A 24,965-nucleotide genomic window follows, 5' to 3' on the forward strand; every position below is an offset into this window, starting at 1 on the left:
GAAATACATTTGATTTAATGCAACACGTTGGTTCCATATGTTTTAGCATTAGCGTTTAGCATTTTTCTGTTGCCGACCTGCGGTCGCCTGTAGTCTACAATTATTTTGCCCAATAAATGTCGAAAGTACTGCTGCCTACAGGGCAACTTAACGAAGACTTAACGACCGGTTTGGACGATTTCTAGACACTATCCTTGGAACTAGTGCTGGCACAAGACGAATCTGCGAGCTCATGTTTGAATTCGCTCTGGCATTTCAGGCTATAGCCTACTTGGCAGACAAGTATTTGGCAACTACACACCACAGGAGATACTAGGTATGTTCGACTTAATGCAGCACCGGCGGCGCCGAAGCTGAGAATGCCATTGGCTGCTTCAAGTCAGCCGGGCTGCAGGTCGAACGCGCCTATCATGTGATTGTAAGGAAACTGGCCACCCTTCGTGACGTTTTAAAACTGTCGGTGGACCATGGCACCGGAATGTTGTCAGGGTGTAGAAGCTCTTTGTGATACAGTGTAGATCACGCATTTGACAGTGTATTTTTGAGGATAGTCTGTCATTTTCGATTCTGCTTTTTATGCGTACGATGGTAATGCGGAGCTTTGAGGAATACGGCTGGGTATCCAGATGCTACCGTCCTTAGGTAAATCTGAAACTTCATGCCATTGAATTGATCAAAAGCTAGTTTTAAACCAAAGCAATGGAACACATTACATTACATTTACAATCAACAAACGTTTTGATAAACACAAAATAGAGTAGTTCACAACGGTTCGTACACATTTGGATTCAATATAAATCAATCAACAATTTGATCGTTAGAATTAATAGCGTCTAAATTATAGTTTTTTTTCTAGCGTAATTCCAAGAAAATGCAGCAGAGAAAGACGTCGTATCCGGAGCTTTACGTTTAAGAAGAAATGAAATATTCACTTCCAACTTTGTATTTATTGTTACCGTGTTCCTATGGTAAGTTATTCACTTTCTGTCACGAAACCAAGTTAATGATTAGTAACGGATATATTTCAAGTTCAAGTCTTTTATTGTCAGATGCACAGAACAACACAGGTTCAGACTGGGCAGTGGGCACTCTTCTGGGCACACATTCTTAGGACAAGACAACGCAAAGCAACCTGGCATAACATATAAGTAGGCCTACACAGAACACAGATTACATTTATGATAAGCTAAAATATAGCAAACCTCATAATATACAAATAATATACAATATTCAATACCCTATACTAAACCTCTGTAAATACACATAATACACATAATAACCTATACTTACCACATCTACCATCAGCTTTATTTTACATTGTATTAAATGTGTTTGTATGTGTGCACATGCAATCACGCACACTTGTGTTTGCCGATGCAGCCAGTGTCATTGCATGTAAGCATAGAAGTCATGTGTCACATTTAAACAGGCTAATGGGGCTAGTGGGGTCAGATGGCTGAGCGGTTAGGGAGTGGGGCTATTAATCAGAAGGTTGTTGGTTCGATTCCCGGCCATGCCAAAATACGTTGTGTCCTTGGGCAAGGCACTTCACCCTACTTGCCTCAGGGAAAATGTCCCTTTACTTACTGTAAGTTGCTCTGGATAAGAGCGTTTGCGAAATGACTAAATGTAAATGCTAATCTGTCAGTCGTGTCTGTGCCAAACAAATGTTTGTCTGTGACTTTCTGTCAGCAGCTTTGTACATACTCCCTGCTCCTCTCAATGTGTCTGTCGACTCACTTGACTTCCGCCACAACCTCCGTTGGGATCCGGGCCCTGAAACGCCTCAGGGAACCACCTACATGATGTGCAGGTAGGTGTCTCTCTGTCTCGCTTTTCATAGATCTCCCAACACTCCCTCATATTGACGCTGACAATTAACTTCTACGTGTTTGAGAAATATTTAGTTATCTGTGTAACTCCTAAGATTTGGAGCTAGGTTCTTAAAATGACTAAATGTAAATGATTAAAATGACTAAATGTAAATGTAGGTTCCAGAGATGCTCAGGAACTGTGCAGAATGCTACGTCAGCACTTGCTAGAAGTTTTAATTGGAAGTGAAATATTTGATACGCCAACATTTTTTAGCAAGCAGTGTTTGGTTTTCACAAAATTAAATAATCTCTGTTCGTCGATAGCCTATGTCTATCCATCCTTCCGATCTTTGCTTTATTCATTTGTTTCTCTCCACAGGCAGCAGGGAAAAAGAAAATGCGTACCTGTGAATTTGAACACCACAGATACTCGTTTTGTTGTTTTGAATTTGGAGCCATTCCCTTCACATACTCTGTACGTTTGGGCAGTATACAATCAAACAGAGTCCAAGAAAGCCCGGACTGTTTTCACTCCCTTTACAGATAGTAAGTCTGCTTGCTCAAAGAAGCATTGTCAAACTTTAACTCAGTTTTTTCAACTGTTAATCCATAATAAAATGTTTATTCTTAATGGGTTATCTGATAAAGATTTTTTTTTTGGTTTCATCAGGCTAGTTGCCACAGGTGGTGCCTGTGTCTCCTCTCACTCAGGATCATTGTATGTTTTGAATGTGTCTTTTGTTAACTTTGTAATATCCTGACCTGTGGGTATGTCCAAAAAATGCTACGGTTTTCTTTCATTTCTCTTAGCTGTCATCAGTCCTCCAAATGTTTCTTTGACCGGATGTGGAAACTGTACTGGCCTTGAACTTGAGATCACTCCTCAGCCTCTCCCAGATATGGGACCTCTTTTTAAGAATAAAACAATTCAGGACTTGTATGGAGGGGATTATTCCATATTATGGAAGAAAGCTGGAGACACAAAGGTGAAGACACCACTCCTTACCCATATATTCTTCAGATCGTCAATTCCATACTGAAATATTTCCACTCTTTGCAGATTATAAATTACGTAGAAACCTCAGAATTGAAGCTTGAACTAAAGGACTTGGAACCAGGTGTGAAATATTGTGTACAGGTGCGCCTGGTCACTAATACCAATCCCAAAACACGTCCCTCGAAGTGGGCATGTGCTTATACCAGTGTGACGCAGAGCCAAGGTGAGTGTTTTTTATTTTGGTTTTATCCATGTACCTCTCCATTTCCCATTCTGAAACAAAAATCTAAATAACTAAAGAAAATTATAATTGTTTTGTATTACTCACTTTGCAAGCGGATATCCAAGCAGTTTCTGACCCTAAATATAGTCCATTTTGTACATGAAAGAAGCAAAGAGTCACTCTAAAAACCATCCCATAATGACACAGCTCACACGGTTGCCATGCATTTACAGTAAACAAATATTGAAGATCTTGCAGAGGTTACTTACCCTTCCCATCTTTCTCATCTCTCCCTCTCTCACAACTCTTCTTTCATCTTTCCTTATCTCTCATCTCTGCTTCTCTCATCTCTCCTTATCTCTCATCTCTCCTTCTCTCATCTCTCCTTCTCTCATCTCTCCTTATCTCTCATCTCTCCTTCTCTCATCTCTCCTTCTCTCATCTCTCCTTATCTCTCATCTCTCCTTCTCTCATCTCTCCTTATCTCTCATCTCTGCTTCTCTCTCATCTCCTTTCTCATCTCTCCTCTTCTCTCATCTCTTCTCTAGTGTCAGTGCCAGCTATTCTCTCGGGGGTTACACTGGCCAGTATAACCTTACTGGTCCTGGGGTTTGGTCTGGTGTACACCGGCTTCATGTGTAAGCTGAAGGCCCATTTACCCAGAGCACTCCTGGTGAGTCACCATTTAAACCCTCACCCCACACACTCGATGCACAATAATGTGTTTATTTAGAAGATGCTACCCATGGGATTTACATCTACAGTTCAATGCCTTACCACCGAGCCGTACACCCCCCTGAACTAACAAGCATTTGACTGAACTAACTAACATTGTCGGTAGATTGAGAACATATTTTGAAGGTTGAACAAATATTTTTGAAAGATCTGAACCTGATAGCTGTTGAAAGAATATGTGCAGTGGCATGTCCAGACTTTTTAAACTGGGGGGCCCAAGTGGGTCTCTGAATTATGCAGGGGTGGCATGAAGTACATACACACACACCACATCTGAGTAGCATAGGTTTTAGGCATCTGGCACTTTCCTAGTCAAAGTTAGCAGGGGGTGCATTTCATGGCATGGTCCAAAACTGCCCTGAAATGCAACCCCCCCCCCCCCCCCCATAACTTATTTTCTGTATATCCTAGCATACGATTATTCTTACTGTACAGTACCAGTCAAAAGTTTAAACACATGGTACTATTTCTAGCGAGCTTTCCATTCACATTATTGGTAGTGGTAATGCTTGACATGTCAAGGGTGGAGTGTTTGAACCCGGGTGGGATTACATTAATTAATTGATAGTTGTCAAGTTGAAAACAAATGTTTTTGTTTTGTTTTGAAAGGTTTAAAAATATTTTTGAACACAAAATTTCAAAAGGTTGCAGAAATATTTTGGGAAGAAGGTTGAGACAAACCTTTCAAAAGGTCAACAAATATTTTAGAAAGTAACATTTGATTCAACTAATAATCTAACTAACCCATTTGACCAACATGGATTATTGTAAATGGCTCCCCAAAGACGATCCTTAATAGGAGAAGGGTTAAACCCAGTGGATGTCCTAGACACATTTTACTGGGGGGGGCCATTGTTTAATCAGAGGGGCACATAAAAAAACTGAAACAAATGATATTTAAACATTAAATGTTTAACACAAGCCCAACACAAGCTCTTCTCCTGCCTGGCCCCCCAATGGTGGAACCAGCTCCCCACCTCCATCAGGGACACTGACTGCCTCCCCACCTTCAATAAAGGCTCAAGACGCACTTGTTCCGGGAGTACAACGGCACTTAGGAATGCTTGCTTGATTGGACCTGATGTTAGTTTCCTCCAGGATCACAATGACCCTTATTGAGAGACTTGTTGCTCTTGTAGGTTAGTTTTAACAAAGTTAACTCTTGAACTCTTGTATTCGCTGTGAAATATTTTACTGTTGATTGTTCTTCTACAGGTACAGTTTTGCACTTTTTGGGGTTCATGTTGTTTTAATTTGTAACTTGTATAACTGCATGCTCTTATGGGTCTTCCCCTTTGGCACTTGTTTAGTTTTTCACAATGAATGCTTCAAGTTTTGGCGGCTTGCAGTGTTTGGGACTACCTCGTTATTATGATCAGTGAGCTATTCTCTTTTGTAAAGCTCTGTCTTGGAAGTCGCTTTGGATAAAAGCGTCTGCAAAATGCATAAATGTAAATTAAATACTTTAATTTTGCTTTACATCAAAATCATACAAACGGCTCTGGCTCTCCCTCTTCCAGCTCCTCAGCTCTCTCAATACCTTGATATGTTTCTCTAACTTTTTTATTTACTGGGGCAAAAAAGGCTGCGATGTCCCTTCCTCGTTTCATGATGACTACTAAAAGAAGAAAAAAAATGTGTATATATAAAAAAAAAAAAAAAGTCAGCTCAAGGGGGCCACAAGGGGGGGCCAGGGACATTTTTACAGGGGCACCTGCCCCTGTAGGCCCTGTGCAGAACCGCCCCTGGTTAAACCTGAAGTTGCCTCGCAAACCCCAAATCCTGCTTCATAGTGTCGGCCCCTGATCTACACATCTTTGGCTCTGTCGTTGTTTCTGTGCAGTTTGCTTTAGTGGATGCAATGCACCAAAGCTAACTTCAAACAACCAAGGTTGAGACATTCAAAGTCAATGCAGATGTTTAAAATAATAAAATACTTATTTGAAAAACACATAACACGAGGATGCTGTTAGCTCGTGGCACACCATGGTACTCTCACCCCACCCTTTCTTGAACCTCTCTCTTGGGTCTCTCCATTCAGGCTACGCTACTGCACAACTACATCCTCACCCCAGAGAGGACGATCCCAGACTTGGTCTCCATTGACTCGCCGCCACAGGAAACGGTGAAGGGCGTCAGGACAAAACCGGACCCAGCCAGAACCAACCCAGACCTAACTACCTCAGATGAAGAGGAGGAAGAGGAGGAGGACAATGGTAACCATGGCTACATGGATCGGCCTGTTGGGTTCCGCTCAGACTCGAACTCCGGTAGAGAATCCCAGGATGCATCAGGAGGGGAGGATGTGCCCCTTCCCGATGTTGCAAGAGATTCTGGGGGCTTGAGTCCTGAGGTAGAGGTGGGGGAGGTGTCTGTGGGTGGGGCAGCGCTCAGAAGTTTCACTGAGACTGAGGTCAAAGATTATTCGGTGAGGGCCTTTCTCTGCCTCGAGGATTTAGCCACAACCATACAACATGACATGGGGGGGGAGGAGAGGGAGGGAGACAAATTGGAGGAGGTGGAAATGTCTGGCAACGTCAATCTGTTCTCCGTGACTCTGGGGACAATAGCGATAGATAAAGAAGAGGAGGAGGAGGAGGTGAATCAAACAACTTCTGTTGTGGACAATCTGTTATCAAAGCAGCAGCCTTTGCTTGCAGATTTCAGAATAAAAGCAAGTCGAGACAATATGGGATCCCAGAATGAGATACAGACAGACTGCCTGTGGATGTCCTCTGAATATGATCGACGGGACAGGCGCTCTGGGTACCTTGCTTCTCACACAAGAAGAATGCAGACAGGTAGTGATGATGATGATGATGATGATGATGATGATGAGGAGGAGGAATGTTCAGGTTACATGGGGCGTTGAAATGTGTATCACATAATCCATCCACCATACGGAGCAAGCTCTGTTATACATTTCTGTATTAAGTTATTAAGAAACATTTTTTTGTTCAACTGTAGACGCAAATGCTTGTCTGGGGTGGGTTGACAGTGACACTGTCAATGTGTGTGTGTGTGTGGGGGGGGGGGGGGGGCAGTGCCAGTGTTCAAACTTTTCAATAATGGTGCTGTTTTTTATGTTTATTAAAGTCAATAAATAATGAATTGCATTTGTATTGTCAACAAATCAATCTTTCACATCAACACTTTAGTCTTTACAAGCAGACGCTCTTTGCAATGTAGTAAGTTAAACAAAGTTCACTGATCCTGCACAGAGCCCCGCGCTAGTTTTACTGAATGAAGTCAATCCGTATGTTTTTAAAATCCAATAGACCAATTTTCACCCTACGTCAAGCGAGAAACTGGCTCAACTGCGCATGTCGGTTGCAAAAGACAACTTCTCCTGGGTGTCAATCAGGTCATCATATATCTCTGTTCACTGGATTACAGCGCTTGACATTAACTTTTTGAGGCACTTACATTTTACGTTTCACTTGTCAATGCACTAAAGGCTTGGTTGAATAAATCCGAGATGCTGGCTATCACTCTGACGTGAATTCTGCTCTTAAAACATGACTGCCGCTCGACCATGCGGTCTGTACTGGGCGACATTCTCACTCAAATTTCAATACTTTCGTGACCCAAATCGAAATTCTGATGCGACAGATCAATGGATTATCGCCTCCTCTCTTAACGGCTGTCCTCTCCGACTTTTTTGGTCGTTTTAAATCTAACTATTTGTATGATACGTGTGGTCCTTTTGCTGTTTTAAATGCTATCCTTTCCCCGATTTTCTGCTGTCACATTGCGCGTGCCCGTGCATCCCGAATGTTTACTCCCCAAAAAATAGGTCTTGATGACTGGAGGTCGGACTGAGCTTGTCAGTCACGTGATTTCCAGTCTCAACCAGAATACCAGAAACCCCGGAGACGAGGGTGGCTGAAAGTGGCACTAGTTAACGGACTGTATGAAAACGAGTTACGAGGGGTACAACGTATTCTCTTGGATACTACCAGGAGGAAAGCAAATGAAGATAAAAGCAAACGCAGGTATCTGGTACGGTTTGTTTTTTAATTGACTTACTGTAACGCTAGCTTGTTAAGTGGGCTTGCTAATGTAAACTGTCAAGACAGGCACATACTTTCGGTACAGTACCCAGACAGTATCATGCTTCCTGTGCGTGGGAAGTTGGTTGGGTTTGTTTGAAGATGGTTTTCAGCTTGAGGAAAGCTTTGTTTTAGGCCAGTTACTTATTGAGTTTACATGATAGCTAGACTAACTACTACAGCCAGACGCTATCATCGTATAAGTGCTAAGTAAGCTAGTTAGGCTAGTTAATTAATAATTTCGATCTTACACACCTTCTGAGATGTATTTATTTATTCAAAATGAAACATTTTCTTGTACGGATGCTAATTACGATTTATCTAACATTGTTAAACGTCTTCTGTCCAGTCTCAGTCTAATCCTCCCAACACAATGGGAAGATGGCTCGTGAATGCGAAAGTGAATGTAACCGACTGCAGTAATGGGAGAGGGAATGTCTGGCCACTGACAGTGGGGCAGCGATGTCATGACTTCTCTGTTGATGCTAACCTGGATACTTCAGGCTCATCTAGGTTTGGATTTTGACGTTCTCTACAGCTGTTCTATGAAGTAAAAGATATATAACAAATAAAAACATACCATCCAGCTATGTTAGTTGATGTAATAGTTTTATTTAAAAGGATTAGTCTAATCTCGTCTCAAAAGGTTATATATTTCTCTCTATATTCCATTGTTTTCTACCACACAGTGATGTGTGAGGTTCCTGCCCCCATGAACGTGATCCTCTCCTCCAACCATTTTGTTCACCTTCTAACCTGGCAGCCCGGCCCTGCGTCTCCCAAAGATGTGTACTACAATGTGTCTGTTGCCTCCTTAAAGTGAGTGTGTGTGTGCGTGTGACACAGTGAGAGTATGTTTGTGTGAGGCACAGAGTAAGATGATATGTGTGTTTGTGTGAGGCACAGAGAGAGAGATAGTATGTGTTTTTGTGTGAAACAGAGAGAAGATGTGTGTTTGTGAGTGACAGAGAGAGAAAGGATGTTTGTTTTTGCATGTGTCCCTCCCTTCTATAGCTGAAGGGTAAAACATGAGTCACTCCCTATAAATCAGTTTCTGCCTAGCACATCAATCCATACTCACCTTATCTTAGGAAATCCCTGTCAGGCACGTAATGGAGTAATTACGCAAATACGGAAGCAGTGGACTTGTCAGAGCAAGAGTTAGAGACTTTTAACCATTCAACTCAGCAAGTTCAAACAAACAAACAAAACACAGATGTGAAAGTATTTCTTTCTCCACTATCTCAACAACAATAAAAATCTCGAGTACCATCCTGCCTCTGTGTTCTACCTGTGTCCAGCAGGGGGAACTCCTGGGAGGCCGTGGTCGGTTGTGAGCATGTGGTGGACACCCTGCTGTGTAACATGACAGGAGCCTTCCCAGACCGCTCTGAGGTGTACTACTGCAAGGTCCAGGCGGTGCTGGACCAGCAGGTCTCCCCCGAGGTCATGACTGAGGGATTCAAACCCATCAAGGACAGTGAGTGCACAAACAGCACCCTCAAAGTGTCGATTGAGAAGTGCGGACGAGAAGAAACCTCCACAATTCATGTCAGAAATCAGAAAGGGATTTATTCGCCATGAAGGTTTGCACAGACAAGGAATTTGCTTTGGCAACAAGGAATTTGCTTTGGGCAAATACATACAGTCTTAGATATTTCCTCATGCCGGTAAAGATAACAAAACAATATTGTTGGATCTACTAGTTCAATTCAAAAGTTCTGTAGATGTCCCTACTGTACTTGCTAGCTACCTTTCAAACACTCATCCCCAGGAATAGGGCGACAGACAGGAAAGAAGCCCTCCTTACAGTGGGTGCAGGGTGTCATTAGTGTCATTACTCAGTGTGTGTGTGTGTCTGTCTGTCTGTGTGTGTGTGTGTGTGTGTGTGTGGACCCACAGCCCACCTGGACCCCCCCATACTGAGCCTGAGAGCCTGTGAACGAGGCCTGTGTGTGGGGCTGCAGCCTCCGGTGGCCGGCCTGGAGGACGTGTACGAGTCTTTCAGCTACGCCCTCCAGGTGTCGTGCAGCAGCATGGATACATGCCAGGTGAGGAAGCACTCCCCCCCCCCCCCCCTGTGCCCCTACAGGCCAGGTGAGGAACCAGGTGTGCCCCCCTTCGGCTGCCTCTCTCCCCAATCAGCCACCATCATGCTGCACACACAAGTTCAAGTCTTTTATTGTCAGATGCACAGAAAAACAAAGGGTCAGACTGGGAACTGAAATTCTTTGGACAAGACAACGCAAAGCAACCTGGCATAAAATGACATATAAGTACACAGAACATAGGTTACACCTATGATACACTAACATATAATATAATAAACCTCCTAGATATACACAATCATAAACAACACAGTATACTAAACCCATAATGCACATAATATCATATACTAGATACACACACACACACAACTACCTAGATTTTGTGATAGAAATAGGCAAAGAGAAAGTCAGTTTCACAGAAGAAGAGTTCAGTTCTAACTAAGATATTCTAGTATTTGGTTTAGACATTTCGTACAAAGTACAGGTCCTATAGGTGTCTAAGCTTGATTAACCCCTTCCATGTATCCCCCTTTCCAGTTTTCAAGGAAAACCAGGTCCCTAAAGGAGATGATTCTGCCAGACCTGGTGCCCGGTAGAGAGTACTGTGTGAAGGTCTGCATCGCTGACAATTTGGACCACCAGGACTCTGGCTACGGGTCACAGGAGTGTGTGCACACCACGGCCATACACACCCCAGGTAGGCAGAGTGGTGTGTATGTGTGTTGAGGGGGGAGGGGGTGGGTTTGCATGCATGCACGTTCTAATTGCGTGTACTCCCTCTCTTTTGTAGACACGGGGGTTGCGGTGGTGCTGTGTGGGTTAGTGGTGCTAGGTGTTGCCATCGTGATCCTGCTGGTCCACACCGGAGTGCTCTGTCTGCAGAGCAGCCTGCCACAGCTGCTGGTAGGCATCCTCATTTACATTTAGTCATTTAGCAGACGCTCTTATCCAGAGCGACTGACAGTAAGTACAGGGACATTCCCCCCGAGGCAAGGAGGGTGAAATGCCTTGCCCAAGGACACAACGTCATTTGGCACGGCGGGGAATCAATCCGGCAACCTTCTGATTACGAGCACAACTCCCTCACCGCTCAGCCATCTAACTCAATCATCCGCTCATCATCCTGTTCTTAGCCGTCTTTTCTTTCTGTGTGACAAACAGGCTGACAGCAACTGACGGTCTCAAAGGTGTTGCAGACCTTTAAGGCCTTTGCACACTCCGAAATTTGTGTCCGAAATGTTTGGACCTTAAAAAATAAATACAACCTCACGTTATGTCAATTGCGCTTACACACTGCCTCCGAAACTAGAACAATTAGGACTGGGTTTGATTTTCTGCATTTTTTGCATCCATAGCCAGTATTTTGAGAGTTGTTTTGACAATTTAGAGCCAACACATTTTTAAGCTGACAATTACGAAAAAACGCATTCGTAAATGTTTTGAATCAGTGTGCAAAGACCTTTACCCTGCATACGTATTTCATTTGAACAAGAATGTACAAGCATTCTGTGTGGAAGACAGGAAGGACATGCAGATGGAACATTTCACACACACACACACACGTTACAGATGTATCTTCCTGTGGTGTAGTTGTGGTTTTAAAAGAGAACACCAAGGCTGGTTGTTTACCATCCTGCTGGAGTCAGCCTACAGCTTGATCTACCACCTGCATCTCTCTTAAACAATTCTGTCTGCCTCTCTGTCTGTCTTTTATCCATCTATTCATCTAACCCTAACCCATCCATGTATCTTATCCATCTACCACCTATCTATCTGTCCAACCATCTATCTTATCTATCTACCATCTGTCTATCTCTATCTATCTCTATATCCATCCATACATCCAGCTGTCTTATCAATCTACCATCTATCTATATATCAATCTGTCCATCTGTCTTATCCATCCATCTTCTTATCTAATGATCCTGTACCTGTATCATACACTTTTGTCCACCACAGTCATGTGGTGAGAACACAAGCCCCATGTCTGCACTGTATGCAACACACCCAGCTGAACACGCGTATTATTAATAATATGTGTCATTATTAATACGTGACATTCCATCCCATTAACTGAGTGCCAGTTCCTAGTCCTCCCACTCCAGATCAACACAGTACCTTCTCACGACAGCTAACGACAGTTAGCCGCATGGGTTTGTGTCTGCCTAAACCACATGCTGCCTACACACGCTACAGGTCCATGTTGGAGACCTTTTGGTGTCACATATGAGGGCGTTTTAATCACTGTGTCAATGAAATCAGACGAGGCCCCTCCATTTGTCAGATTAGGTGGAAAGTGGAACATTTTCATCACAGCCCCGAGTTGGGTTTCCCCCGTGTGGGGCTAAAACAAGCACATCGTGCGACGGTTTTCAGGAAGTTAGAACTGCTTCAGAGTTTTTGTTGCATTCTTTCACACCATTCTGTCTAGAAAACAGGAAGTGTTTCTGACTGGCGAAGTGCCAAGCCACTGCCTGTGTTTTGTCAAAGCGTTCCTTTTTTGTGTCGAAGTTTAAAGAGCTAGCACGGCCAGTTAAAGCGTTGTCCATCGGCCTACTACATTCACGGTTTCGATGTGTCTTTCCCTCTTTGTCTCCAGAGCGACGTAAAGCACCATGAGAAACATCTGCTGACAGAGCCGTCCTCAGAAACCCTGGTCTCCACGGTGCACGTCGACGCATCACTTCCGCCTACTGCTGAGACAGACGATAGCAGTCCGAGCTGCGAGGAGAGTGAGGGGGAGGACGGCAGCGGGGGAAAGAGAGGGAACTACAAGGTCAGGCCTAGCGCCTCAGCCATGACAAACCCCCTCTCCTCCTCCTCTTCTTCCTCCTCTCTCTTCTCCTCGATTTCCTCCAGTGCTCAACTGCTGCCCTGCCCCATCCCTGGTGCCACGACTGGCCTAACCAGCCAGTCCTCAGACACACGGTCTGAACCAGAGCGTGTCCGTTACCAGCCTGACGTCCCTGAGCGGCAGACGGAGCCGGCCAGCACACCCGACCGGCCGTCTCCTGGCAAACCCGACAGGCCGTCTCCTGGCACACCCGACAGGCCGTCTCCTGGCACACCCGACAGGCCGTCTCCCGGAACACCCGACAGGCCGTCTCCTGGCACACCCGACAGGCCGTCTCCCGGAACACCCGACAGGCCGTCTCCTGGCACACCCGACAGGCCGTCTCCCACACGGTCCGGCGGCGGCCCGCTCCCCGCCTGTCCTCTCTCAGGGACGGGTCCGTCTCCAGAAGAGGTCCAGTGTCCCCCAACGAGTGTGGAGGTCTGGTTTAAGCCCTGGCGGGAGGCAGAGACAGACCGGGGGACGGTGGAAGCTGGTGAGCCACAGGAGGGGAGCAGCCTGGATGTCAACCTGCTGTCTGTCAAGCTGGGGGGCCACTGGCTGGAGGAGGGCACTGAACCCAAACCGGGGGTCAGTGAGGAGGGGGCCGCCGTAAGCAGCATGACCTCAAGAGACTGGTACTGTGTCGAGGCAGAAGAGGAGGAACAGGAGGAGTACGATGGTTACATGAAGCGTTAAGGTCACTCAAGAAAGGTCATAAACAGGGAAAAGGACTGTTTGACAATACATTGAATGTCCTTTTCCAGACACTAGATAAGCAACACTGATTTTATAATGGGACATTGTTATAATATATTTTAATAGTAGCACACAAAGTTCAAGCAAAGATCATGCCCTTTTTTAACTTTTCTTTTAATACTGTATCTGAAAGGGCTATGTGAAAGGTTGTTTCATACATTTACATTTAGTCATTTAGCAGGCGCTCTTATCCAGAGCGACTTACAGTAAGTACAGGGACATTCCCCCCTAGGCAAGTAGGGTGAAGTGCCTTGCCCAAAGACACGTCATTCAGCACGACCAGGAATCAAACAGGCAACCTTCTAAATAATAGCCCGATCCCCTAACCGCTCAGCCATTCCTTTGATATTTCAAAGCCATTCATTTTGCTTGATGTTGTTCGGATGGCTGCGCCACATTTGCATTGAAAGTATTCAAAGCTGTGGTCATGTCCATGGTTACAATATGCTGCTTCCAAAACCTCAATGCACAAATACTCACTCAATTACCAAGGTCAAAACTGTCAGGGTTAAACAGGCTGCCTGCAAAGCTGTGGGAGTCTAATTGTGCAGTACCATGTGACTCATGCAAGGACTAGTTGAGAACGTGGTGACTGACGTGTCAACCTCAGTATTAAAAGGTTGTGTGATACCTGCAGTACTGTAGTCATGGGTGGAGGTATATGGAAAATACTCGCTGTTTCTTGGTACAGAAACATGGTATACTCACTTCTTAACTGCTAATGTCAAATTTCAGCCAAATCACTATTTGAATACATGTCGTTTTTTTTGTGTGTTGGAGTGATGCAAGGGGCTCTAGCACACCCTATTGGACATCAATCTTGAGTCCTGATTGTCTAGTAAACATATAGTGGATTTGGTCACTAATCTAGATGCACATGGTTGTTATAATTATGAAATATGCCTTTGGCCTTATGGGAATGCATATTACAATTTTGAAATTGTGGAAATGCTTGTTTTGTGAAAAGTTGGGCAATTGCATTAGATCAAAGGTCAAATTGTTACATTTGTTTACATTTGATTATTAGGTTCAAAATACTTATTCCTAGTATTGGGAGCGACGTACATTTAGTGTTTTTAAAGCTTGCTGGGCCTCGGCATCAAATGACTGCTAACATCATTTCAGTAAGTCATATCATCAGTACAGGGGAAAGTGTGAGCTAGTTCTAGCCAGGTGAAATCACTCTATCATTCTGATTGGATTTGAAGAGCAGATTGACTGCTGTGAAAGAGGGGACTATTTGCATATATAGACCAATTATTTGTTTGTAAACACTCGGGATGGGCGCGCAATGTGATTGCAGAAAACCGGGAAAGGATAGCATTTTAAATGGCAAAAGGACCACATAGATAATACAAATAATTAGATTTAAAAAGACCCCAAAAGTCGAGGAGGACAGCCTTTAAGAGAGAAAGCGATTCCCCATTGACCTGTCGCATCAGAATATCGATTTGGGTCACGAAAGTCTTGAAATTTGAGTGAGAATGTTGCCCGGTACAGACTGCATAGTTGAGTGGCAACCATGTCTTCACGTCATGTCACAAAGATCATAATTTTACAGTTTTACAGTCAATTCTACATCTAAAAAGTCGAGCAGGGCAGCTTTCAAGAGATATGGGAATTCTGATTTTAGCCAGCTGGTCCGATTTATTTTTCTGATTTCTTTCAACTGGCAATCTGAGTGAGACTGCATCCCAGTTACACTGTTAGCCTCAGTCAGACTCGCTCACTGGCAGTGTGCACAATGTTGTATTTCACTCCATTCTACACCAGAAACGTCAGGGAGGACTGCCTAATGTAGATACGAGCCTGATGAAGATAGCTAGCATCTCGGATTTCTTTAACTGAGCCTGTTTCATCATGACTAGCCAGGCTAGTTCACTAGGCCGATCACTTTGTCAGGCTATTTAAGGGTATCGGGGTCAAGTGACTTTTGTGCATATACAAGTGAAACGTAAATGTATTTGTCCCTGCAATCCAGTGGCCAGAGATATATGATGACCTGATCACACTCCAAGTGTAATAGACCGGGGAGATGTTTGTCTTTTGCAACCGACATGCGCAGTTGAGCCTACTTTGCAATTGTGTGACGTAGGGTGATAATTGGTCTATTGAAAATGTTCACCCCAAAAAAGCTTTAAAAATATGAAATGTGCCTTATTGTATTTCAGTATTCTATAGAAACATGTGAAAACATTTTCCTCAAATACTGAACCAGCAAACTTTCCAAAATACAACATTTGTCATTGCCAAAACTTATGACCCTGACTGTATTATAAATATACTGTATATATTAATTTGAACAGTACACTTTCAATACTAGATCTGTACCCTATAGTCAAATATTTATATATTGTTTTGGGGTGTTTAGACTAAGTAAACCATCTTTTGTAATCATTACATATGTTCACATTTTTATATGGGTGGATGCTAAATATTAGTATTTGTTGAAAGGTTTATGTAATGCCAAGCCAAATGACAAATATAGTTGGGTCCCTAATAATAACCAATAATAAAATACATTTGAGATAACATGAATCTTTAATGTATTATGTAACAGTGTATAATGCAGTGTTTTAACTAGACTATTAATCTATTTTATCAGCTTATCTTGAGTTTATGAACCACACACAGGAACACAGATACACTCGACTAACATACTCACAAACACAAACAGGACATCCAAAAGGGCCATCGTATATTTTTAAAAGGCAAAGTCCATCTTATTTGGAAATCCCATGTATTCATGTGTCAGTCCGGTGAGTGTTTGAGAGGTATTGCGCGGTTCTGGAATCCTGTGTGTAAGTTAGGGGCAGAGAACCTGGGAGGGACTTCTGAGGAAAATGAAACTTAGCCCTGACTGTACAACAACATCACGACAAAGGGTACCTCTGATAGCAGCTTTCAGCCTGATCCTGCTACACCATGACGACCTACCTGTCCCCGGTCTGGGCAAGCGGCCTGTGGATCCCTCTGCTCCTGACCTGTGGTATACTCATTTCTGGGAGTCTTGAAGACAGGGAGTTGGCTTCATATTCTGGGAAACAGCCGTGACTTGCACAGATTCTTTAGGAGCAAGAGTGGGGGTAGGGCCCTGCTTTGGTTAGGGGAGCAGAGGCATGCACACAGCCTTTACAGCTGCATTCGGTAAAAGGGTGTGTTAGAAGAAAAGCATTTGTTAAATTGTGTGATTTGTGTGTCGATAAATTATGTTGAATTCTACTTTATTACAATTCTACAAATTATATAATGCAATATACATTTTAAAATGATTGTAATGACGTGTTCATAGAAAACTGTAGTGTAGAAATTGTGAAGTTATAGCCTCAGCTGTAGTAGTCCTCCTGATCTCCACCTAGATAGACTTGAGACTTTTCTGTTTTTCTCTATAATTGCCTGATCCTATAGTGTTACGACTTTGCATCGTGTCTACATCATGTACCTGTTTATGTAGATTTATGATATATTCCTTGATAAAATTCACTGCTAAATGTTGATCTGATGTTCGTAAATGGCTAAAGTCACTTGGTTAGTGTTTCCTCTGCTTACAATGTTTATCTCCTCATTGCATGACCTCACCTTGCTTCTAATTCTCTCCTTCCCTCTATCCGCTACCCTTATCCTCATCTCCCCCTCTCACTCATTCTTTCCTTTCTCTAGGTGAGTGCATGCTAGCAGCGCCTCGCAATGTGTCCATTCTGTCTTTCAACCTGGAACACAATCTCACCTGGCTTCCAGGTGTGGACGCGCCATCCCATGCTCAGTTCAGAGTGCACAGCCTGCATCTCAGGTAGGCTTTCTGACTCATTCTGGTCCGCTCACAGCTTTCCTTTCTGCCACACGGGACACGGGAAGATGCTGACTAAGCGCTTTCCTTTCTGAACTCAGCTGTAACACTATCGTTTTAAATACGGCTTTGCTTATCTCTGTTTGACAATCCAACCCTCCTTCCTTTTTCTTTCTGTCTTTCTTTCACTCTCTTTCTATCCCCCCCCCCCCTCTCTCTCTCTGTAATTCCCCACAGGAGAAATTCATGGAAGCCAGTGAAAGGTTGTGAGTTGTTGAGGATCAGCCAGACATGCAACCTGACGAAGGCCTTCAGGGATCCTCTCCGGTACTACCAGGCCCGTGTCCAAGCCTTCACACCCACCCAGACCTCCAATTGGACCCTCTCCTCTCTCTTTCAACCTCTGACTGAAAGTGAGACTAATACATCTTTTTTTTCTTTCTGTTACTGCAGTTCATCAAGTACAGGGACAGCTGAATATTGTGTTTCAAAAATAATATGATTGACCTCCTTTGAAAATCCACATTGGGATCAATTAATTACCTGATACCATGTAAGACATGCCATATTCTTCCGTTGTATGTCATTAATACATTTAGTTACACGGTGGTTAATACAGGTATTGCTGTTTGATAAAGTAGTAGTGGAGGAGGACTCAAGGAAAGCTGCTGCCAATGTTACTTGAAGAATCCACTGGTTAGGATGAACTTTACAGCACACTCTCCCCTCCAGCGGTTGTGGGGCCTCCCGGGGTGGCTGTGTCCGGCTGTGGGAACTGCCTGCTTCTGAAGCTCACTCCTCCTGCAGATAGGGGGCACCAGCTGTCATTTTTCTACAGGGATTTCACTTGTCAGGTGCAGAAGACCAGGGACGGCTCCCAGGTAAGGGTCAGGGGTCAAGGCTGACCTAGCCCACCTCAGAGTAGCCAAGTTTTTTTTAATTCTGGCCAGGTTTGTACACTCTGATTCTGACTGTGAAGAGAATGCATGGATGTTAACACATTTCTGTCTATTTCAGCTTTTCTGTTTTGCTTTATCCACCGTTCTTTTATCCATTTGTATGACATACACTTTATGTGGCTTTCTAGAGAGGTCTTCCTGTATACAGAGGCCCAAACCTATAAGTTATGTGAAGAAATTTGGTATTAGTCAAGCACACCCACACATTTTATAGAACATTACCTAAAAAGCAAAGTGGAACGCCAAATGACAAATGTCTGACATTTGCATGTTATCCGAATTAAATCATCAACATTTTCCTATCTGTCGTGTTTACTTTGTGTGTGTAGCCTGTGTGGTTGTGTCCACACTTTCCTTTCACGCGCCGCATGTGTTTGAGGAAACACCGTGGCTCTGAAGGTCTCCAACACACATTCAGGGGGCGGTATTTACATTTAGTCATTTAGCAGATGCTCTTATCCAGAGAGACTTACTGTAAGTACAGGGACATTCTCCCCAAGGCAAGTATGGTGAAATGCCTTGCCCAAGGACACAACGTATAGCACGGTCGGGAATCGAACCGGCCACCTTCTGATTACTAGCCCGATTCCCTAACCGCTCAGCCACCTGACTCCTCCATATACATATACTTTGTAACTGTGTTTCCTGCTGTCTTCCAGTTCAGTCTCTGGATTGTGTCAACTAAGGAAACTGTGATTGATTACCTGGAGCCTGGAGCAGAGTACTGCTTGACGGCTGTGGCCTCGTCCGTCCTCAACCCCCACGTAGTTCCCTCCGAGCCCCACTGCGTCTTCCCCAGTCCCCCGGCCTCCAGCTACGGTACGCCCGGAGACTAGACCAAGACACTCTTAAGAAATGATGTTGTTTTTGTTTGCACTGAATCATGTAATATTGTAGTTGAGATTGTCGCACAGTATAGTTATGGTTATTTTGCACTGCCCTGGTGAATGACTGTGACCACCGGAATACTGTTAAAACAACGCACTTCTGATTGCTGAGTTTTTGCTGTACTTTATAATTGCACTATTTGAATTTCAAATAAAACATCTGTTAAATAGATCAAAATGTAATTTGACATTTTGGGATCAACAGTATAAGTACAATAAAACATCCAGACTCAGCAATGATTCGACTCACTGATCTCCTGGGTGTGTTTGTTTGGTTCTGTTCCTCAGTTCCCATGTTTCTGGGCGTGCTGTCTGCGTTCTGCCTCCTGGGGGCGCTCTTCACAGGAGCGGTGGTGTACACGGGTCACCTGCTCTGCCTGGCTAAACCTCTCCCCAAAACTCTGGTACTATACCACCAGCACCCTTCCACGTACTACGTTGTTTTTTGTTTTTTTTCACATTCTATTTTTCTCTCTGTCTCTCTGTCTGTCTCTCTCTTTCTCTTTGTCTCTCTATCTGTCTCTCTCTCTCTCTTTCTCATTACCAGTCGTCCATCCCTCTTATTGGTTGGAACTCACACCAACAGCAGCAGCCGGAAGTCTACAGCCAAATCTCAGTCCTCTCTTCAGGATGCTCTGAATGGGGTTGGGTCCTCCGAGACCAAGTGCCGCTGCAGAAGACCAGCCCTGGGAAGGAAGAGGATGATGATGAAGGCTATGGACGAGTGATCTCATCGGAATAAACTGCCAGACTCCTCGGTGGACAGTCGGTTACTGGCTAAACGGGAATCCTATAGTCCTGCATGGAGCAAGGAATTATTTTGCCAAATTATTTGTTAGTTTGCTTACCATGTATTTTAATCTACTGTATTTGTGAAGCTGTGAAATTCATCTGATTCAGGTCTCCTCAATCATTTGTTGAACTAAAAACGATTTATATTGAATATTATATAATCATTTATCCTGAATAAAAACGGTCAAGGATATCATATTAGCATAATATGGTAATTTATCCAGGAAGCCCTGTGCCAATTGACTTTATTCACACAATGTTTAGCGGTTCATATTTATTCCTAATTGAAGATCAGATATGACGAGGCATGATCCCATTCCCAGTAGTATGAGAGGCCGTAAAGGAAATTATTCAGATTGTCCTTACACTAATACATTTGAAACACATACATTTTGAAAAAGTCAAGAAAGCATCGTTCTGGAATTTGATTGAGTGTTCCCTTGATGTTTTGCTGTCGCTCCATTTCTACAGCCCTGCCCTGAAATACATCCCCCATCTAGCCTACTTTCTGTTCTGTATGTCCCAGCATCACATTACTGTACATTGAGGTCACTAGTATGAGTACTAACCAGAGTAAGTTTCATGCATGTGGCACTTTCCTAATCAGAGTTTGGATTCCAAAAAGAAATAACTTTTTTTCCGAAAATATTGTTTCAACCTTTCACAAAAAAAAATCTAAATGTTTTTTTCAACCTTTTCCCCACGTGAAGTGAAATGACAGGATAGGAGAAGAGGGGAGAGCAAGAAGCCTAGTACAGAATACAAGAGTACTGATCAATGAGGCAATCTTTCTTTCGAAAATATTATTTAAACCTTTCAAAACTTTCTTTTACACAAAACACGATACAAAAAAGTTTATTTCAGACTGTCAATTATTTCCTAAACAGCCCCTTTTAAATTAGGGCGGAGCCTTTTGAAACTGTATGACGTAAACTGTTTCGTTTTTCTAGCGTGCCGTCAATAGCAGGGAAACCTGAAACGTCAGTCTGGCAGTTACCGAATGGCTACAAGGAAATAACCGTCGATATTTATTCAATCAGCGTTCAGTTGTAGCCTATATGTTTTCACAGTTTTTAAGATTGACAATTCGATAAACAAAAATATGAAAGCAGCATTTTGTATACCTATTGTATTACTCTTTTTTATGGATGGGGGTAAGTTTAATATCGAACTACTCTTTTCCTTATGATAGGCTGTGATCTGATTTTACAGTAACAGGTAATGTTTTGTCAATTGTATTTATTTAAAAAACATTGACGTTATCACCAGATATTTACACGCTTTTCTTGGCTGGTCTTGGCTCCAAGTCGGCATATACTACCTCCGAATCTACCACTACTACTACCACATTGTTCGGTTAAGTAGTGGCTGTGGTCTTAATACTATATTTTGCTCCTAATTTATTTACAGGGGTATTAGCTGAACTCCCTCCTCCAATCAATGTGAGGATAGATTCCATCAACATGGAGCTGGTATTGCAGTGGGATGCTGCCCTGAACTCCACAGACAACATCACCTACACCGCAGAATACAGGCAAGCCTACACCACGTTAGGGTTGGTCTTGTGGGGGAGACAACAATGTAGTCCTGTAAACATGATACAGAATTATGAGGAAGTTCATTTCTAGGAAAGGACAGTGACACACATACCCTTTGTCTTATGTCATGATGAGCATACACACACACACACACACACACACACACACACACACACACACACACAGGTTTTTCACTAGCCTCAGACTATTGTTGTCTCTATCTCTCTTCCTTGTTCTCCCTCTCTTTCTGTCTTGTTCTTGCTCTCTGTCTCTCTGTCTTGCACCCCGTCTCACACACACATTTACGCACGGGGGGGGGGGGGGGGGGGGGGGGGCGGCGAAGGTACTCGCGTCAGCCCTGCATCTACGTACTAATTTACTCATTCCTTCCTCAGTTTCTCAATTCTCAGGAACTCACATAAGCTTGTTGTTGTTTTGTCTTCACTACAAGTGAAAATGTTCATAACTTCCCTGGTAATCTCCCCATCATGACATATGTGCAATGTTATTAAAAAAAAATTTTTTTACAGGGGCTTTTACCGACCCTACGAAGCGGTGTGTGGGAACATCACAGCGCTGCGTTGTGACTTCAGTAGTGTTCTCCAACCATTTGGAGTATACTCTTTCAGAGTGAGGGCAGAGCTGCAAGGGGAAGGCTCTCCTTGGGTGGAAATGTCAAATTTCGGCATGGACGAACATAGTAAGCACACACACACACACACACACACACACACACATAAACACTTTTAGTGTACATGTTGGCAAAAACATATACAAATCAATGCAGGGGCATAACTATAATTCTTTTTTTGGAGTGCCAGAGGGCCAGGCCCCATTGTGGCTACGCTACTGAATCAAGGGGTTACAAATATGCTGGAACGAACATGGATGTAAAGCCAAGTATAATTTCTCCAGAAAACCAAGCTTAAGAACATATACTAAGGAATATAGTGCCCTAGATGGCAGAAGTTCTGGCTTTGAAACAGTGAATGACAGTTAGGGTCTTTCCAGACATCTTGGTTACATTTCCTGAAGCTCACTTCCTGTTCTGTGACCCTCTCTAAAGCTGAGATCGGGCCCCCCTCTGTGATTCTCAATGCCAGTGGGATCAACATTGAAGTAATCATTATGGATCCAGTGTTCCAGAAAAAAACGTTCAGAGATGTTTATACCACGGCCTCATACAACATCACCTACTGGGAGAAGGATCACAAAGACAAGGTGGACAGACCATTTTTTTGAGATATGATCCATTGTAATCCCACTTTATGGACGGTTTAATGCTGAACAAAAGACTTTGTATTTTGTATCTGTTAATCAATGATTAATATGCTAATCATAAGTTAGAAACAAAATGTGACAAACAACATTTAAAAGTTTGTAGCTAGTTGAATGAGGCAAAGCAGGCAAAACTCAATGAGAACAGACCAGCTCAATGTTGATGTAGTGCAAGAAATTGTTGGTCCAGTGGTGTTGAGGTTTCTAAGATGGGTTAAGATAATTTGACTGAGAATCTGTGGTTGTGAGGCTGTTTTACTCACCGCTGCTCTATCGCCCTCTATAGGCCATTCACATGAGTGACATAGAGCAGCACAGGCTAGTTCTTTCCGACCTCGAGTCCTGGACCAGCTACTGTGTCCAGGCCCAAGTGAAGACCCTGAGGTTTAACAAACTCAGCCAACCCAGTGGCGTGGTGTGTGAGACCACTGGGAAGGGTGAGTTACATCCTCCTCTCATCTCCTCTTCCCTGTCCTTTCTCACCTCTGAGGACTCTTGTTTGTTACTACCTCATGCTCACTTTTTCTGGTTTCAACAGTTTTTGGTATAATGACTACTTTTACACTCTTAGAATTGTGCGTGTCTGATTCCCTTTCCTATTTTGAAAGTCTTTGACGTGACAGTGACTCACTCTCTCCTCCATGCTTCCTCCCTCCTTCAACGGAACCCTTTCACAGGAGGTGTCAAGGCATGGGTTTTGGCTGTGGTGATCATTGTCGTCGTAGCTGTGCTGGTGGGCTTGGTGGTGTGTGGGGTGTTGTATGGGAAAAAGATGGTTCGATTCATATGGCCCAAAGTCAAACTCCCAAAACACTTCAAAGAGGTATTGTATTTGACATCTACAAAGCTGTGGTGTGTGTACGTGTGTGTACGTGTGTGTGTATGTGTGTGTATGTTTTTTGGTTTGTTTTATTTGGATCCCAGCATAAGCTGAAGCTATTCTTCCTGGGGTCCTACTTCCTGGGGTGTGTGTGTGTGTGTGTGTGTGTGTGTGTGTGTGTGTGTGGACGACACGATTCCTGTTTTTATCCTTTCTGTTTAGCCATGCTAAAATGTGTCAAACAGTCACAGTCTGAGTAGAACCAGTGTAATCAATTTATGCTTCGAGGAAGAATACAGCGTTGTGCACTCCAGGTCTCAGTCTGGCCTCCTCTCCTCCTCCCCAGTACCTGTGGGAGCCTCGCGACCACTCCATGTTCATGGCCGTGCAGACCAGCCCCCCTCCACAAGACGTCTTCCACCCTGTCAGCGTCCTGGCAGAGGACCCTCCGTCACAGCTCCCGGAGGAAAGACGGTGAATGGAGGGTGGGCTGGGGCGAAAGGAGGAGGAGAGGGCTGTGATATAGGCCCGAAAGAGGGGCGTGCTGCCTGCGTGAGGCCTGTTCGGGTAGCTGTTTGAAGGCATGGGATCCCCATGACAACGACGGCGTTTCCACTGTGTTGTGTGTTTGGGTTTGACGATGTTTGGAGGGATTTCTAAGTATAGCAGAGATGAGTATGTCCTTTGAAATGAGATAGTATTTTTAACCCTTTGTGTCACATTGACCCGAAGGCAGCAACTAGGGTTGCCAACTGTCCCGATTTGTCCGGGACATCCCGATTTATGGGTGATTTTGATTTGTGTCGTCCGGGACAGCTCCAGTTCCGTTTTCCAATCACAGCCTTGCCGGGCAATGATATGCTACTGTAAACGCACCAAAACTCACGCAAACGTTGCTATGGGACACGCTGGTTGCACAGGAGAGGGCGCCGAGTCTGGGTGGGGAGGGATGGGGAGGGGTGCTGTTGAAACATCTTGAAGAAAGTGTCCCGTGCATTTGGGGTTGAGGAAGTTGGCAACCCAACCCATCGTTGTGTTGCAACAACTGTAACTACTACAGAAACAAATAAAAATCATTTTATTTTAACCTTTGCGCTGTGGGGGGTCTGAGACATGACGACGGTTAAAAGAAAATGCTTCACTTAAATTTTTTATGAGGTAAAATTGTCGCAACACAACGGTGGGTCACACTCACAATGACTCGAAGGGTCGAAAACCCGAAGGTAACACCCGGGTTAAGGTCTAGCAGCACAGTGTTGAAGTGTTGTGCAAAATCAGTGTGCTTTAAACCTAGTTGTGGGTACTGTTTTTATGTAATGTGTTTTTTTTATTTTTTTTATGACATGTCAGCAGGTTAAGCTTCATTAATAAAAAGTTGTGTTGAATCCAATGTCTCGTAAATGTTTCAATTGATTCATATTTTGCTGGTTTTAAAGCATAATA

The 24,965-nt window shown here is 43.7% G+C and overlaps 4 protein-coding genes across 12 annotated transcripts; all 4 read left to right on the top strand.

Annotated features, from left to right (window-relative positions):
• Nucleotides 1-280: 280 nt before the first annotated feature.
• Nucleotides 281-6,885, top strand: crfb1 (cytokine receptor family member b1). 7 transcript variants are annotated; one of them, XM_084688701.1, is made up of 8 exons: nucleotides 281-642; nucleotides 845-968; nucleotides 1,693-1,813; nucleotides 2,194-2,360; nucleotides 2,625-2,800; nucleotides 2,875-3,034; nucleotides 3,583-3,707; nucleotides 5,811-6,885. In XM_084688701.1, the coding sequence occupies exons 2-8, from the start codon at nucleotides 920-922 to the stop codon at nucleotides 6,639-6,641; spliced, it is 1,629 nt and encodes a 542-aa protein (XP_084544827.1). In that variant the 5' UTR covers nucleotides 281-642; nucleotides 845-919; the 3' UTR covers nucleotides 6,642-6,885. The 7 variants fall into 7 exon arrangements, with proteins under 7 accessions (XP_084544827.1, XP_084544825.1, XP_084544826.1 ...); XM_084688699.1 differs by having other exon boundaries at nucleotides 857-968; XM_084688700.1 differs by having other exon boundaries at nucleotides 869-968.
• Nucleotides 6,886-7,345: 460 nt separating this feature from the next.
• On the top strand, nucleotides 7,346-15,993 carry LOC146233641 (uncharacterized). Of its 3 annotated transcripts, none has more exons than XM_084688696.1 (8): nucleotides 7,346-7,771; nucleotides 8,171-8,334; nucleotides 8,511-8,640; nucleotides 9,123-9,301; nucleotides 9,724-9,872; nucleotides 10,407-10,566; nucleotides 10,660-10,772; nucleotides 12,469-15,993. In XM_084688696.1, the coding sequence occupies exons 2-8, from the start codon at nucleotides 8,289-8,291 to the stop codon at nucleotides 13,399-13,401; spliced, it is 1,710 nt and encodes a 569-aa protein (XP_084544822.1). In that variant the 5' UTR covers nucleotides 7,346-7,771; nucleotides 8,171-8,288; the 3' UTR covers nucleotides 13,402-15,993. The 3 variants fall into 3 exon arrangements, with proteins under 3 accessions (XP_084544822.1, XP_084544824.1, XP_084544823.1); XM_084688698.1 differs by having other exon boundaries at nucleotides 9,126-9,301; XM_084688697.1 differs by having other exon boundaries at nucleotides 7,346-7,764.
• Nucleotides 15,994-16,288: 295 nt separating this feature from the next.
• Nucleotides 16,289-20,378, top strand: LOC146233642 (interferon alpha/beta receptor 2-like). The gene is made up of 7 exons (XM_084688706.1): nucleotides 16,289-16,450; nucleotides 17,122-17,251; nucleotides 17,486-17,661; nucleotides 17,981-18,129; nucleotides 18,867-19,026; nucleotides 19,383-19,498; nucleotides 19,642-20,378. Exons 1-7 carry the CDS (start codon nucleotides 16,387-16,389, stop codon nucleotides 19,834-19,836), a joined length of 990 nt encoding a protein of 329 aa, XP_084544832.1. The 5' UTR covers nucleotides 16,289-16,386; the 3' UTR covers nucleotides 19,837-20,378.
• A 469-nt stretch (nucleotides 20,379-20,847) lies between these two features.
• Nucleotides 20,848-24,912, top strand: LOC146233643 (interleukin-10 receptor subunit beta-like). Its single transcript, XM_084688913.1, has 7 exons — nucleotides 20,848-21,040; nucleotides 21,297-21,420; nucleotides 21,955-22,124; nucleotides 22,491-22,645; nucleotides 22,989-23,139; nucleotides 23,380-23,525; nucleotides 23,869-24,912. The coding sequence occupies exons 1-7, from the start codon at nucleotides 20,989-20,991 to the stop codon at nucleotides 23,998-24,000; spliced, it is 930 nt and encodes a 309-aa protein (XP_084545039.1). The 5' UTR covers nucleotides 20,848-20,988; the 3' UTR covers nucleotides 24,001-24,912.
• The last annotated feature ends 53 nt before the right edge of the window (nucleotides 24,913-24,965 follow it).

Source organism: Hypomesus nipponensis, chromosome 23 (genome assembly GCF_054491055.1).
Source record: "Hypomesus nipponensis isolate SF chromosome 23, ASM5449105v1, whole genome shotgun sequence".
Classification (NCBI taxonomy): domain Eukaryota; kingdom Metazoa; phylum Chordata; class Actinopteri; order Osmeriformes; family Osmeridae; genus Hypomesus; species Hypomesus nipponensis.